Raw genomic sequence first — 16,263 nt, 5'->3', positions numbered from 1 at the left:
GCTATATTCCCAATGCCTAGAACCATGCTTAGCCCAGAGTAGGTGCACAAATATTTTGCTGAAATCATGAACTTCCTCATTTGAGGAAATTAGGGAAAATAGACCATTGGATTTTGAGATTAGGGCTCATGCATATGAATGTCTGACACATGCTAAACTCAAAAAAGTTGGCTGTTCTTATCTCAAGCCTAAGAGTCCCACTTAGAGACAGGAAACCATCCACTTGAGGACCCAGTGAACAACTTAGCTGACATCTGTGAGGGCCCTGCTTCTGAAGCCATGTATGAGCCAGATGCTCTCTGAGAGAGCTGCCTGGGCTGTCACCCCAGTGCTTGGGACACAGTGATACATTCCTGACTACCTACTTTTTGTGATTAAATGGGGACATTGTTACCAGAGGGTTAAAACTTCCAGCCTCTCAGATTCCCCAGTGGACAGATGAGGTAGTCAGAGAAAGCACAGGTATGAGGCTAGCCTTGACTGGGAATAACTAAGCAGCATTTGCATAAGGCAAGAAGACCCTTTTTCAAACTATGGCTCATCACCCAGGATGATGGTGTTGTGAACAATTTAGTGGGTTGTACATAACATCTTGTTGATGACAGAAACTACTTGTTTTGTGGATTGGGAAAAAAAAAAAAAAAAACCATAATGATTCATTTTTTTTGTTACCTAAGAAAGTCTTTGGCTGCTGCCTTGAAACAGCCACAGGATGGCAAGGATAGGCAGGGACAAGGCAAGAGCAGGAACCTGGGTCTGGGCTGATGGTTGTGATGGAGGTGAGGAACTGGGCAGGGTTGATAGACTTGGAAGACAGCAGGTGACAGATTAGGTGCAGCACATGTGACCGCGGACTCATGGGTGATGCCCCAAGTGTGTGCCCTGGGAATCTGGAAGGATGAGGTTGCTATCAGCTGAGCTGTGGCCTCTGTGGGAGAGCAGGGTGGCCACTGGGTGGCACCAGAGCTGAGAGGACAGCTGTAGGGGTGGGGAAACTGACTAGCCACCCCCATATCTACTCCTGAGGACCCTTAAACAAAAGAAAAACGCCGGGCGCAACGGCTTATGCCTGTAATCCCAGCACTTTGGGAGGCCGAGGCGGGTGGATCACAAGGTCAGGAGTTCCAGACCAGCATGGCCAAGATGGTGAAACCTCGTCTCTACTAAAATACCAAAATTAGCTGGGTGGTCAAGCCGGGTGCCTGTAATCCCAGCCACTCGGGAGGCTGAGGCAGAGAATGCCTGAACCCAGGAGGTGGAGATTGCAGTGAGCTGAGATCATGCCACCGCACTCCAGCACTCCAGCCTGGGCGGCAGAGCGTGACTCCATTTCAAAGAAAAAAAAAGAATGGTCGCAACCAAATTCTCAGAAGGCAAAGCAGGATGGAACAGTGAGTCATTTACTTTTTAAGTGAAAAAATGGTCTGGAGTTACAGAGAAATCTATAAAGAAATCAGTCTCGATTTCCTGATCCTTAAAGATCAGTTACACCATTTGTTGTTTTGAGAGTATCAAATTCCTTCCGAGAATAAGGAACCACATTATAGTAGGAACTATAGTTGTGGTCACTTCAGAACACAGCTGGCCATGTCAAAGAGGAGTTTGTACAAGAACCCGAAAAGATGGAGATCTCACAAAGGATTTCCAACTAGGTTTTATTTTAGTTTCCAATATTATGAGAATGATACAGGAGTAACTCAGGCAAATATATCACCTTAAATACATCAGAGAAAACTCACTGTGTCAGCACGTCTTGCGCTCCAACAAATGAACGTAAAAACAGAACAATGTCAGCAGCATTACAAGTGCTTTTGGCCAGACTTCTTTCAGAAAGGGTCTCCCCTCAGTGGTCTTAATTTAATTTTACTTATTGAAGAAGCTCAAAATTTCATTCATTCCCCAGGGGCTACATTGAAAAAAAATTCATGTTTATGCTAAAGAATTTTTTTTTTTTTTTCTCCCAAAAAGAGCATAAAATCCATTGGAATTGTGTGACACTGATTTTCCCTGACATGCTGTGAAGTGGCCCCTATCCATTCAGGCCCAGCACACACCGGGAACACCCACCCACAGCACGTCCACCTGGCAGAGTCCATCACTTTGCCCCACACAACAGGACAGACTGAGGGTTTTAAGTACAAGCAGGTATGTGAACAGGATATCACCTGTGATGTGGCCACCAACCAGTGCACAGAGGCCACCAACTAATTTCCTCAAAGATGAGTGATGGCTGGGCTGCGGGGCCCCTGCCCTGTGGGCTGCTTTTCGGGAGAGGTGTTGCTTATTTCTAGGAAGCGATCCAACTTGTGCCACACAGGATTTGTCACCCAAACTGTTTTTCTCACACAGTCAACACCTTGGTGACAGGCATCTGCCCCCACTTCAACCAGCAACAATCCCAAAACTCAACATCAGCATAAGGATAAGGGGGTCAGTCCAAGTTTCTGGGGATCAGGGAGGGTGGAAGGATGGGCACTGGATTTTCCGCATTGTCCCTTGGCCAACTGCAGTCACTGGCGCAGGAAATTTAGTCCAGGGCACTTGGGGCAAGGTTGGGGGGTTAAGAAACATGTCTCTTAAAGGACACAACAGGGATGCAATCAAGCCTAGTGGGTGGGGGCTCTCAGACCCATGAGCCCCTTGAGAACGAGGTCAAATGGACGGCCCATTCTCCAGCTGTCTTGTGTGGAGCCCACGCTCCTTAGCCAGCTACCAAGGTCCCCACCTTCCACCATCCTTCCTTCTACTACATCCTTCAACCACCTAGACCAAGCCATCTTCCAAAACACATCTACACAAAACAGGCCTGCACAAGTCCAGGACTGACACTAAAGCAGGGGGCACAATAATGAGAAGAGAGGCAAGTCCCTCCTTGTCCCAGTGATCGCCACTTGCTCTGCCATCTCCTCATATATCCAACAGCCCTCTCCTCTTAGCTACTCCCACTCCTCCAGCTGCCTCGGCTGCAGCACAGGGCCCGCCTCAGCCTAAGCCCAGTGGTAACTGAGCCTCAACACCAAGACGTGTCTGAGAGGCTCTGTAAATGGGATAAAGCACTGAGCCAACAGGTGAGAATAAACACACACAAGCCACAGTCCTTCTGGGACAGACTCTCTGGGAAGAAACTCCAATCATCCCTTACACCTGTAGGTGTGCTGGGCTGCAAGGAGGGCAGGTGCGCACAGGCTGGAGAAAGGTGGGGGTGTCTGCGTGATACCCTCAAAGGCTTTCATGAGGCATTGTGCAATGCTGAGATCCCAAGGCCTTATCAAGCACTCAGATGAACCCAAGAGAGCTGGAAAAAGCTTCAACTTAACTCCTTGGTACCAAGCTGTCCATAGCTGTCGTTGAAAGTGTCCTTTAGGGGTATGAGCCAGATCTTCCTGCAACAGCAGGCAAAGGAGGGGAAAAATAACTAGTGCTGGAGGGCTCAAAATGGTACGAGACTGGGTGCTTCATTCTCTTGGCGGTGGCCGGGGGCAGGAGCCACATGTGCCCCTGGGGGAGCCCACACAGCACTCAGGGCTGGCAGCACCGCCCCTCTCCACGCAGGCTCCGCCTCAGGTGCCCACTATCTGCTGGGCTGCAGGTACTGGTGTGTGAACATGTTGAGCTCACTGTCCAACCAACCCGCTTTATTCCTGCAAAGAAATGTTTCTTTAGTAACCATGACAGCTGATGACAGGCAGTATTAGGACTACCTACCAGGCACCATCCTAAGGACACTTGACACACACCCTTACGTAATCCTCCAACAATCGTATTTATTCCTGTTTCACAGATGGGGACAAGGAGGCCCAGAGGGGTTAAATAACTTCCCAAGGCCACATGGTTAATAAGCCAGGGAGCTGCAAGTCAGGCTTTTCTGATTCTCAAGACCTGTGTTTGCTTCACCAGGACCATGTGCAAGTCCCTGAGCTGTCAGGAACTCAGTTTCCCTGCCTGCCAAGGAAGGGGTTGAGGTGCTGACAGGAGACCCTTTCCAGGTTCAACCATGTCACTGTGGCTGACAAGCAGCAGTTCCCCCCCCACCACATTCCCCCTTTTTGAGTCCCCAGAGGGTAAGCAGTGTGTCCCTAGGAAGCAGCTGTCCCCAGGTGGGGGTGGGACGGGGGGGGCACATCCGCACAGTCGAGGGCAGGGAAAGCCCACTGATCTGGTGACGGTTGGAGCTGACACCCTCTGATGCATCTCCCCTCTGGCTCTGCCACCCTGCAGGCTCTGACGTCAGGGGTGAGGGCAGGAAGTGGAGGGTCCCCATGTGCTGATGTTATCACGGGCTGGGCAGGCCGAGGACTTCTGCAGGGTCCCCGTGTGCTGATGCTATCACGAGCCGGGCAGGCCAAGGATTTTTGCAGGGCACTTTTACATTCAGTCGTGCAGCTGTGTCATGAAATCTTACTCCCATTTTACAGATGAAAATAATGAGACATAGCAGAGTTAAGAGCTTGAGCCAAACATGAGTGGCTGGAGAGAACCCAGGACTCCAGATTCATCAGACTGATGCTCTTTCCAGCAAACTGTTAATGAAAGCTCCACAGAGACTCCCTGGAGATCTGAGTTCCAATCCCAGTTCTGCGAGTCCCCAGCCAAGTAACCAGCTTCTCTGTGGACAAACGGGGGGCTATGCCCTCTTCATGGGTCCAAAGAGCGGCAGGTGTAAGGAAATCAGAGTGCAAGGGCTGCTGGAGCCAAGTACACCTGGGCTCCCCTCCTAGCCTGGCCATTTTCTGAGATGCCAGACAAGTTCCCCAATTTTTCTACATAGAAAATGGAGGGATAGGGAAGACTGAGTGAAACAGCACATGTAAAGCACTGTAGGCCCTGCGGTTCGGCACAGGGCGCTGTGAACTGCAGTCTCGCAGTACTGTGATGCCACCATGCCTTCAGCTGCAAGTGCCTTGAAGGCAGTGACGCTGTGTCTTGTTGAACCTCCAGCACCAGCACCATCTGGCACCCATGAGGTACGTGGTACACATCATTTTTTTTTTTTTTTGAGACAGAGTTTTGCTCTTGTCGCCCAGGCTAGAGTGCAATAGCGCGATCTCTGCTCACTGCAACCTCCGCCTCCTGGGTTCAAGCCATTCTCCTGCCTCAGCCTCCCAAGTGGCTGGGATTACAGGCGCACGCCACCACGCCCAGCTAATTTCTGCATTTTTAGTAGACACAGGGTTTCACCATGTTGGCCAGGCTGGTCTCAAACTCCTGACCTTCGGTGATCTACCTGCCTCGGCCTCCCAAAGTGCTGGGATTACAGGTGTTGGCCACTGTGCCTGGCCCGTGGTACACATCTAACATGAATAAATTAAATCCCCACCCAAGACACAAGCCACACCCAAGACACAAGCCCAGCAGCTGAGCCCCAGTGCGCCTGTGCTGCACCCTGGAACCCTCCTTTGGCCACCCAGGTCAGCCTCACCTGAGCAACTTTGCTTTGCTCTGAAGTGAGTCAAGAACCTCAATTTTCTTGTTCATGGCAGCAATTTCCTGCTCCAGGTTCTCTCGGGTGACGTCAACTTGCTGGCACAGATGAGCAAAGGTCCCAGACAGTTCCCTGGGGAGGACAGAGAAGGGATCAGTTGGGGTGTGTGGAGCAAGATGCCACTGGTGGCTTAATCCACCCAGAGTGGGAAGCAGCTGGCCCCGTCGATATCCCTGCCAGCAGCTCTGCCCTGAGCCAGCCCTGGTTTGGCAGAATCTCCTACATCCTGCTGAGACTGTGAATAATCATAACAACCAAACACACTTGGCATCACCATGGCCTGAGAAGCAACAGCACGCAGAGATCCTGACTCTGCTGCTCATTAGCCGAGTAGCAGGGAACATGTGACTGTTTTTCAAATCTCAGTTTCTTCAATTTGAAAAAGGAGATGCCTATAAGACAACATCTACCTCAAAGAATCAGAGAAATACATAAATTAGATGCAAAATGTCTAGAGCAAAGGGTCTGCCACACACAACCAAAAAAAGGAAGCAAGGGCCGGGCGCGGTGGCTCAAGCCTGTAATCCCAGCACTTTGGGAGGCCGAGACAGGCGGATCACGAGGTCGGGAGATCAAGACCATCCTGTCTAACACGGTGAAACCCCGTATCTACTAAAAATACAAAAAAAACCTAGCCGGGCATAGTGGCGGGCACCTGTAGAGGCAGGAGAATGGCGAGAACCCAGGAGGCGGAGCTTGCAGTGAGCCGAGATCGCGCCACCGCACTCCAGCCTGGGTGACTGAGCAAGACTCCATCTCAAAAAAAAAAAAAAAAAAAAAAAAAAAAAGGAAGCGAGGATATTCGTCCAGACCACCCCAGATTAAGCAATAGATTCCCACCTGACTTAAGATGTGCATGAAGATCAGGCTGGGTTCAAAACTTCAAAGCTACATCCACAGCCCAAGGTCTTCAAGGCAACTTCTAAAACTCCTACTAGGACTATCTCTTGCCTTCCCATTTCTTCCTCACCAAGGGGCCCAGAGGCCTACCCAGTCCCAGCCCAAGACACAAAGTGTCCCTGGGAGACCCCTCTCCCCATCACTGGCCTCAAAGCTGGCCCTGCACACCTGAAGGCCCCGGATCTATGATGCTCAGGACCCAGTGGCTTCCAGGCCAGGTTGGAAGAGAGATGGGGAAGGGAGAGGGGGCTGACCCTGCCTAAAGGCAGTCTCCTGCTGGGGTCCGATGGGGCCACTCACTGCTGGACTTGGTGGCTGCAGTTGGAGCCAGTATAGCTGATGACAAGCTGCAGCTTCTCACTGGCATGCTCCACAAACTGGCGCTTGAAGGCCCTCTCCTTGGCCTTGGTGGTCCAGGTCAGACGCTCATAGACGTAGAGGAGGCCATAGAGCCCAAAGGAGAGGGCAATGAGCCGCCAGCCCACTGCCTTCCACACCTGCAGAGCACACAGTCAGCCTGGAGGACAGCCTCTCCGTGGCCCACCCTCCTTTAGGGTCCGTCACTACCAGGGCTGTCCGAAGGGCCTCAGCCAACGAGCCCTCATGTTTCTACTCTTAAGTTCCTCTTTCTATGTCTCCTTTGATCCCACTGAGGCCAGAAAGGCTGGGACCATCTCCAGCGGGAAGTGAGGGAAACTTGGTGAGGGAGTAAGCGCTCCCCATGCCATCACAGTGAAGAGTCACTGAGAGGAGAAAGTATACAGTGGACTGTAGAGTGTGGCCCAATGCAGGGGCCACCACAAGAACCTAGCCCTCAGGCCCCACCCACCTGCCCTCCACCCCCACCTTCCCAAGCTGAACTGGTCACTGACCACTCCTCCAACAACAAGAATGCCCATGGAGGTCCTGGATGTCAGGGAGGCCAGGCCGGTAACCATAGAAACCATGAACTCCTCCTGGGTGAGCGAGCCCTGTGGCAGCGGGGGCATGCTGGGGTTGGCTGGCGTCAGAGGGATAGGACGCTGAACCTGAGGAGAGAAAGATGAGAGGGGTGACAGGGACGTGGTGAGTCTTTCATTCACGTGAACCCTCAGTGTCGCCCTAGTCTGGGGAACAGGGACATAGAGTGGCTCTTCAATTTCCAAAAGGCAAAAAGAGGACAACTAGCTTCGGATGTAGCAGAGGAGACCCTCAGGTGAACACCACAGGATGTGCACAACGTGAGCAGGAGTCATCCTGGCCCGCCTGGCAGCTTCCCCGAGCGTGGGATGTGTACAGAGGGCAGTACGTGTGACAACTCAAGTGGTTTAGAGATGAATGTTTTTAAAATCTGAACTTTAAAATAGTTGTATGTAGGTGGTTATTTTTAAAGTCATCTATTTTTAATAGTTACTTTAATATGTATTAGAGAAAAATACTAGCATCTGTCATTTCACAAATATCACTGCTTAGAACAGATCAGCTCAATCAGCAGCAGAAATTCTGACTGTGGTGTACTGTGTGGTGGGGCACACCACCACAGCTGCTGACCTTTACCCCGTTTCAGAATGGTTCCTGTGTCTGGAGGCGGGGTACAGACTGACCCCCCACGATGCCCCTGAGGTGAGAAGCTTTGCTTGCCTGGTCATTGTAGCCCATCAAGGCCCGACGGCTGTTCTTGGGGCCCAGGAACCTGTTCACCAGCATGGTCCATCCGAGAGAGAAATGGAACTCAATGTCTTCCTGAAAGTCAGCACACAGCTTGTCACAGTTCAGGTCGTAGTTGAGGGAGAAGCACTGGCGCGGGACCAGCATGTCTATCTGACTCCGCACAGACACGGGAAGGAGGGGTTTCAAACCATCTATCGGGGGAGAAATGGAGGAAAAGCTCATCAGCTCAGCCCTGCGCCACAGCAGCACCAAGCCTTGGAGACGGCTCCACCAGCTACTGCCAGGCATGCTGAATAGCTCTGCCTGGGAAGCACACCCTGGTCAAGTTGGCCCATGAGACTGAGCACGCCTCACTTGAGGCCAGCTCCCCCAGGCAAGTGTGGACCCAGATGCCATACTGCTAACACTTCTGCCTCACATGGACTTACAGGAGCAGGCCCAATTCTCAGCCTAGGATAGACCTATGTAGTAGCACAAGATGGGCTCCCCAACCCTGTGTACAGAATGAGTTCACAAGGCCAGGCCCGGTGGCTCATGCCTGTAATCCCAGCACTTTGGGAGTCCAAGGTAGATAGATCACTTGAGGTCAGGAATTTGAGACCAGCCTGGCCAACATGGCAAAACCCCATTTCTACTAAAAATACAAAACAATTAGCCAGGCGTGGTGGTCATGCCTGTAGTCCCAGCTACTTGGGAGGCTGAAGCAGAAGAATCGCTTGAACCTAGGTGGCGGAGGCTGCAGTGAGTCAAGATCATGCCGCTGCACTCCAGCCTGGGTTACAGAATGAGACTGTCTCAAAAACCAAACAAGAATGAGTTCACAACATCTACCCAGAACCTGAAGGTATTGAGTTGAATCATCATGAAAAGTGACAGATAAGGAAAGTCCTGATTTCTTTAGCTTGGCCTCTGTATCTGATCATCGGGCAGCCCAGGCCACAGCTCCCCAGTTCCCTATGGGCACTGACCTATCATGTCCTGTTGCATGGTCTGCAGGGAGTTGGTGATGGCCGTGGAGCAGCGGTCTGACATGTTTCGGCCCAGTCCTTCCTCTATGTGGCGGTGCAGTTCCTGCCACCAGAAGAGGGAGGTTAAGAGAAGCAGCAGGTCCATCAAAATTCCCTTCAGGCCACATCCACCAGGTGACCCCAAAAGGCTGACGGAAGCCTGGGCCTCGTCTCTGTGGCTTCCACTTTCACTGCTGGGGGGCCCTGACCCAGACCAGCAGGGGCTGAATCACTTTTGGGGGCCTCCTGCCAAGAGGACCTGTTGCTCCATGACTCACATTCTTATAAACCTTGAGGACTACTGGAGAAGGGTGGAAGTCCATCTGGTAATCATCCACCAGCACAGAGAGGCGCCTGATCTCCTCGGCCATCGCAGTTGACACCTACGGCAAAAGGAAGCACACTGTCAAGTATCAAGGAAGACCAAAGTTCAGTCCTGCAGCACCAGGAGAGATCCCAGCAGACGGCATATCTTTCCTCTCAAACCAGCAGCCTCCTCAGCTGCTCTATGGAGTTAAAGCCTCTGAGGTGAGAGGGTCTGGGAAACTCGCTGATCAAACACTCACGTGATCTGTGGAGGTCCAGAGGAAGGGGAACATGCCCAGCATCACACAACCCAACAATGGAACCCAAAGGGCAGCTCTGTATTCTTGAAGCAGGGCCACAACTTCCTTCTGGAAGGCTGAGAAGTCCCTAAGAGGAGGTCTGCTTTCTTCTGGACTCTACTCGGGAGTCCAAATCTCCCCAGAATGCGTCCTCCTCATTTCTCACCTGCCTCTCCACTTCCTCCGTAATCTGCTTAATTCGAAGCTTATAGTCTTGAGCCAAGAGCTCCAGCTGTTTGTCAATAAATTTCAGTCGGTCTTGCCGCTCTTCACGCATTTCCTCGCAGTAAACCCTGAAAGCAGAGTACTGGTGAGAAATCCATGTTCCTGTCTGGCTGAGCAGAGGAGCAAGAGGGGATGCCAGAAAGCCCAGGCCGCCCCGCCCGCTCTCTTGCCTGGCAGGCCTGCACACACGCACCCAGGGGCATAAGCTTGCCCCTTCCCAGGTAGGAAGGGAGCCCTGCAGCCAACCATGCACTCCTCAGTCTTCCACGTGGGACAGGCGGTGGGGACAGAGCAGGGAGGGCGTTGTAAGGTGGTTTAAACAAATTCTGCCAATTAATATAGGGAAAAAAGCTCAACCTCACTAGTAATCATGGAAATGAATTTTTTTTTTTTTTTTTTTTTTGAGATGGGAGTTTCACTCTTGTTGCCCAGGCTGGAGTGCAACGGCGCGATCTCCGCTCACTGCAACCTCCACCTCCCGGGTTCAAGCAATTCTCCTGCTTCAGCCTCCCGAGTAGCTGGGATTACAGGCATGTGTCACCACATCCAGCTAATTTTGTAATTTTAGCAGAGACAGGGTTTCTCCATGTTGGTCAGGCTGGTCTTGAACTCCTGACCTCAGGTGATCCATCCGCCTTGGCCTCCCACAGTGTTGGGATTACAGGCGTGAGCCACCATGCCCAGCCGGAAATGAAATTTTTAAAGGCACAATTTTCTACCAAGGCCTGGCAAAAATGACCAGGCCTGAAGTTCTGGTGAGAGCTGAGGAAATGGAAGGCCTAGGGACAGTACTGGTCATGCAATGAATGGGTACGTACGGCTGTTCTGGAGAGCAATCAAGTAAAACTGACTAAAACTGGAAACGCGTGTACCCTAAAACAGAATCGCCACACCCCTAGGAATTCACCCCAGGTAGACTCTTACAAAGGTGCACAAGGGGACATGTGAACACATGTCCACTGCAGTAAGATTTCCAATAGCAAAAAAGAAATCTAAAATTCCCTCCATAGGAAAATAAGGCATATTCACAACGGAATATACTACAGCAGTTCCTATTTATAAACTCAAACTACACACACTAACAAGGATAAAGGGAAAAACGATGTTGAGTAGAAAGTAAAGCCAGGTACAGTGACAGTGTGATGCCACATCTGTACGTCTGAAGCATGTAAAAACCTTCAGACGTACAGATATGTAAGAATATGTAAAAACGTAAGAATATGTAAAGATGTTGGCCGGGCGCGGTGGCTCAAGCCTGTAATCCCAGCACTTTGGGAGGCCGAGACGGGTGGATCACAAGTTCAGGAGATCGAGACCATCCTGGCTAACCCGGTGAAACCCCGTCTCTACTAAAAAATACAAAAAACTAGCCAGGCGAGGTGGCGGGCGCCTGTAGTCCCAGCTACTCAGGAGGCTGAGGCAGGAGAATGGCGTAAACCCGGGAGGCGGAGCTTGCAGTGAGCTGAGATCCGGCCACTGCACCCCAGCCTGGGCGACAGAGCGAGACTCCGTCTCAAAAAAAAAAAAAGAATATGTAAAGATGTAAGAATATGTAAAAACCTGACATATTCTTCAGCATTTATGTGAAAGTACTGTTTGAATGGGTGATAGAACAATGTAAATTAATGATTATGGTGCCTCTGGGCAGAGTGACACTGGGACAAGTGCAAAAGAATCAACAGGGAACTTAACTTTTTAAAATTTTAACTTAATATAAACAATTGAGGCCTGGCACAGTGGCTCACACCTGTAATCCCAGCACTTTGGGAGGCCGAGGTGGGTGGATCACAAGGTCAACAGACCATCCTGGCTAACACGGTGAAACCCCATCTCTACTAAAAAAATACAAAAAATTAGCTGGGCGCAGTGGTGGGCACCTGTAGTCCCAGCTACTCGGGAGGTTGAGGCAGGAGAATGGCGTGCATCCGGGAGGTGGAGCTTGCAGTGAGCCGAGATTGCGCCCCTGCACTCCAGCCTGGGCGACAGAGCGAGACTCCGTCTCAAAAATAAATAAATAAATAAAATAAACAATCGAGAAAGTCAATTCTGTGTGATAGAAGCAAGGTGTTTTCATATTATTCTTTAGTGACAGGGTCTCACTCTGTTGCCCAGACTAGAGTGCAATGGTGCAATCACAGCTCACTGGAACCTTGAACTCCTGGGCTCAAGTGATCCTCCTGCCTCAGCCTCCCAAAGTAGCTGGAACTACAGGTGTGCGGCCACCACACCCAGCTGATTTTTAAAATTTTTGTAGAGATGGGGTCTTACTATATTATCTGGGCTGGACTCAAAACTCCTGGCCTCAAGCAGTTCTCCTGCCTTGGTCTCTCAAAGTGTTGAGATCACAGGTGTGAGCCACTGCTCCTGGCTGGAATGTTGTTTTTAAAAATGTGTTCAGGCTCTGAGAATGGCTGTGGAGCTCAGCAGGGCATGGGCCAAGGCCTCCAACACAGGGAATCATGTTGCACAGACCAGGTGGGGTGATGAAGCACCCAGCCGCCCTCCTCACCAGGCTGTCTATGTGACTCTAACATGGTCTGGTGGCCAGGGAAAGGGCCCTGGGTGGGAGCCCAGAGACTCAGCCCTGCCATCAAGGCGTGTCCTAACTGCCCAAGGCAGGGGAGGAACAACCTCATCTCGGCAGCCCTCTCCACCTATCTGCAGTCTTGGACTCTTACTGCTGCTCCCGAGCTGCCACATGCAATGAGTCCATGATGAGTCGAACCGCCTCTGCAATCTGCTTGGCCCGGACCGTGTGCTGCTCAAACTTGGTCTTCACTGCAGACTGGGAGATGCACTCCTGGAACACACAAAGGCACGGAGGGAGGTGGGGGCCACCAGGGGCCTACGGCCAAGGGCCAGACTCTGGCCTTCACTGCCAGGGACACGGCCAGTGGGAACTGGGGAGGCACAGAATCACCATATACCAGAATCAAAGGACTCACCTCAAACCTCCTCTCAAAATTCTGAAACTCAAACATCCTCACTTGAAAGCCTTCTGCGAGAGCGCCCCCTAGGAGAATGGTACTGCATTAGCCCAGAAACAACTTGGCGGCAGAGGAAAAGGATGAAATCCCCAGAAACCAAGCCACTGGCTGAAGAGCAAGAGCCTCTCACTCTGCTCTTCTCAGCAGCCCCTTCTCAGAAGGATTTTCTACTGACAGACTCAGCACGAGACAAAATGTCTCAAACATCAGGGAAAAGAAGGACATCTGTTCTCATCATTACCTCCTTCGGGCATGCCCTGGGCTTTCTGAATCCTGGCGTTGAGCACCTCCTTAGCAGACACAAAGAAGATGCGGTCCCCGGCCTGGGATCGATCCACCACACCCAGCTCATCCACTAGGAAGCTGGTACAACGCTCCATGTGCTGCCGCCGCACCTGGAGCCCAAACAAATGTGTCCAAAGTTGGTGCAGGTGGCCCCACAGCCCCACCCTGCCTCTTTCATTAAAAGAATAGGTCATAAGAGGCTGGGCACGGCGGCTCACGCCTGTAATCCCAGCACTTTGGGAGGCCACAGCAGGTGGATCATTGAGGTCAGGAGTTCAAGACCAGCCTGGCCAACATGGTGAAACCCTGTCTCTACTAAAAACACAAAAAAATCAGCCACGCATGGTGGCGGGTGCCTGTAACCCCAGCTACTCAGAAGGCTGAGGCAGGAGAATCGCTTGAACTTGGAGACGGAGGTTGCAGTGAGCCAAGATAGCACCACTGCACTCCAGCCTGGGCAACAGAGTGAGAAAAAAAAGAATAGGCAACATATTCACATGGCTCAACAGCCAAAGGCACAAACACATACACAGTGCAATGTCTCCCACTATTCTGTTCTCCAACCACCAAGTTTCCCAGACCAATGTGTGGGGGTTACTTGGCGTAGAGCCTGCCAAAGATATTTTATGCATATACAAGCAGAAATGCTTAAACATGCCCTAGACTGCCTCTTGTTAAGCTTATATAGTGCCTCACTTTTGTGCCCTGGAAGGAAAGGAACCCTGGGGTCAAGTAACCTAAATCTGGGAGCTATACTCTGACAAGCCGTGTCCTCCTGGGGCATTGTTTACAGAAAGAGTGGGCATCACTAGAAAATCCCTCCTGGCTCTGACACCTGGGGTTCTACCTATAAAATGTGACAACAGCTTCTTGTAGACACCTACCATGCGTCAGGTGTTTTAGACAGCTTTTATCCTCTCAGCAAGTCTATTTATCACACTGGTGAGGAAACTGGATTTACCAGAAGGGTCAAGGGATCTGCCAAAGTCACACTGCCTGCCTAGTGTCAGTCAGAATTTGGACTCTGGGCTGGGCACAGTGGCTCATGCCTGTAATCCCGGCACTTTGGGAGGCCAAGGCGGGCGGATTATCTAAGGTCAGGAGTTCGAGACCAGCCTGGCCAACATGGTGAAATCCCTATTTCTATTAAAAATACAAACATTAGCCAGGCGTGATGGTGGGTGCCTGTAATCCCAGCTACTCGGGAGGCTGAGGGAGGAGAATTGCTTGAACCTAGGAGGCGGAGGTTGCAGTGAGCCGAGATTGCGCCATTGCACCCCAGCCTGGGTGACGAGCAAAACTCCATCTCAAAAAAAAAAAAGAAAAAAAAGATTTTGGACTCCGGCCTGTTGACTGCAACTGCAAGTTTTATCATCCCATATTATCAATCTTATTACCCTTTATTTTTTTGGAGACAGCGTTGTACTATGTCGCCCAGGGTGGTTTCAAATTCCTGGTCTCAAGGGATCCTCTCTCGGCCTATAGGTGTGCACCACCATGCCCAGTTTGTCTTTCATTTCACATATTTAGAGTTGTGAGGCCAGGAGCGGTGGCTCATGCCTGTAATCCCAGAACTTTGGGGGGCTGAGGCGGGTGGATCGCTTGAGCCGTGGAGTTCAAAACCAGAGTGGGCAACATGGCAAAACCCCATCTCTACCAAAAATACAAAAATTAGGCAGCCTCATAACCCAGTCTCTAAATAAATAAGTAAACAGCTAAGAGTTGTGAGTCACCAGTTAGAATCAGTATTCTCCATTCCTCTTTCCAGCCTCTTTCACAGAGACCTCCCTAGAGCTGAGCCTGTTCCATACTAACTCCTCAGAAACCAAACTGAGCACTGGTCCTGAAGATGCACTAATGCTGCAGGGATCCTTTTTAAGCCTAGGGGAGAGTGGCTTAAAAAGGGGGTGCGTCCAGCAAAGTGGATGGCAGAGGGGAACAGCCACCAGAAGATACCATAGGAGAGTATTTGGAGAATTATTTGGCAATAAAGTTAATTCAGGGAAGTCACCAGATCCAGGAGGGCATGAAGTGGCCCCAGTGGCAGGCAGTGCTCCCTCGGGGTGGCATTCCCCAAACTGCCAAACAGAGGCACTAACCTCCTCCATGTACTCAGGCTCTGAGGCGGATGCATCCCAGCGGTTGTTCAGGATGAAGATGTTCGGCCGGGAGAGACGCTCACTCACCTTGTGGAAGAAGTGCTTTTCCTAGACAAAGGGTAAGACCTCGGTGGAGCAGGAGCCTGACAGCCAAGGCCCCATCAGCTGCCTGCCCAGGGGGTGTGGGAGCTTGGGAGAAGGCAGAGGAGGAGTTACCGTCTGCATCAGGGTGGACTCTGAGTTGGCCACCAGCACAAACACATCAGCATCCAGACAAAACTTGTCAATCCAGCTGTCCAGCTCTGTGGTGACATCAATACCAGGGCTAAAGGTGACAGGAGTAAACCAAATCATCAGGCAGAGCAGAAGCCCTATTCTTCCTGCTGAGAACAGACCTGGGACTTGTGAGGCAGGAGGAGAAAGCCAGCGAGGGGAGGGAAATCAGGCCCGGCCCTCATTATCCGATTTTTACTTTCCATTTCCTATCCTTCCAGATTGCCTGGAAATGAGTGTTTTGGTTTTTTTGTTTTATGTTTTTTTTTTTTTTTTTTTTTTTTTTTCTGAGACGGAGTCCTGCTCAGTCGCCCAGGTTGGAGTGCAGTAGCGTGATCTCGGCTCGCCGCAAGCTCCGCCTCCCAGGTTCATACAATTCTCCTGCTTCAGCCTACCAAGTAGCTGGGACTACAGGCACCCACCACCACACCAGGCTAATTTTTTGCATTTTTAGTAGAGATGGGGTTTCACCATGTTAGCCAGGATGGTCTTGATCTCCTCACTTCATGATCCACCCACCTCGGTCTCCCAAAGTGCTGGGATTACAGGCGTGAGCCACTGCGCCCGGCCTTGTTTTGTTTTTTGAGATGGAGTCTTGCTCTGTCGCCCGGGCTGCAGTGCAATGGCAAGATCTCAGCTCACTGCAACCTTCGCCTCCCAGGTTCAAGTAATCCTCCTGCCTCAGCCTCCCAAGTAGCTAGCACTACAGGCACGCACCACCATGCCCAGCTAACTTTTTTGTATTTTTAT

The 16,263-nt window shown here is 51.1% G+C and overlaps 2 protein-coding genes across 7 annotated transcripts in view; one reads left to right on the top strand and one right to left on the bottom strand.

Annotated features, from left to right (window-relative positions):
- The window catches only part of MAD2L2 (mitotic arrest deficient 2 like 2), a 407,166-nt gene that overhangs the window by 53,327 nt on the left and 337,576 nt on the right, over positions 1-16,263 (top strand). The gene's annotated exons all lie outside the window — the stretch shown is intronic.
- Positions 1,639-16,263, bottom strand: part of MFN2 (mitofusin 2) — a 32,411-nt gene continuing 17,786 nt past the window's right edge. For all 6 annotated transcript variants that reach the window (XM_050788264.1, XM_050788284.1, XM_050788271.1 and 3 more), the window contains 13 exons: positions 15,457-15,565; positions 15,241-15,348; positions 13,098-13,251; positions 12,815-12,882; positions 12,548-12,669; positions 9,811-9,937; positions 9,318-9,422; positions 9,001-9,103; positions 8,003-8,223; positions 7,255-7,410; positions 6,683-6,879; positions 5,420-5,554; positions 1,639-3,641 (listed from right to left, as the gene is read on the bottom strand). In XM_050788264.1, coding sequence (XP_050644221.1) covers positions 3,572-3,641; positions 5,420-5,554; positions 6,683-6,879; positions 7,255-7,410; positions 8,003-8,223; positions 9,001-9,103; positions 9,318-9,422; positions 9,811-9,937; positions 12,548-12,669; positions 12,815-12,882; positions 13,098-13,251; positions 15,241-15,348; positions 15,457-15,565 — 1,675 coding nt within the window. In that variant the 3' untranslated portion in view covers positions 1,639-3,571. The remainder of the gene's footprint in view (positions 3,642-5,419; positions 5,555-6,682; positions 6,880-7,254; positions 7,411-8,002; positions 8,224-9,000; positions 9,104-9,317; positions 9,423-9,810; positions 9,938-12,547; positions 12,670-12,814; positions 12,883-13,097; positions 13,252-15,240; positions 15,349-15,456; positions 15,566-16,263) is intronic.

This window comes from Macaca thibetana, chromosome 1, assembly GCF_024542745.1.
Source record: "Macaca thibetana thibetana isolate TM-01 chromosome 1, ASM2454274v1, whole genome shotgun sequence".
NCBI classification, from domain to species: domain Eukaryota; kingdom Metazoa; phylum Chordata; class Mammalia; order Primates; family Cercopithecidae; genus Macaca; species Macaca thibetana.
This window is presented reverse-complemented; position numbering and strand designations above follow the sequence as displayed.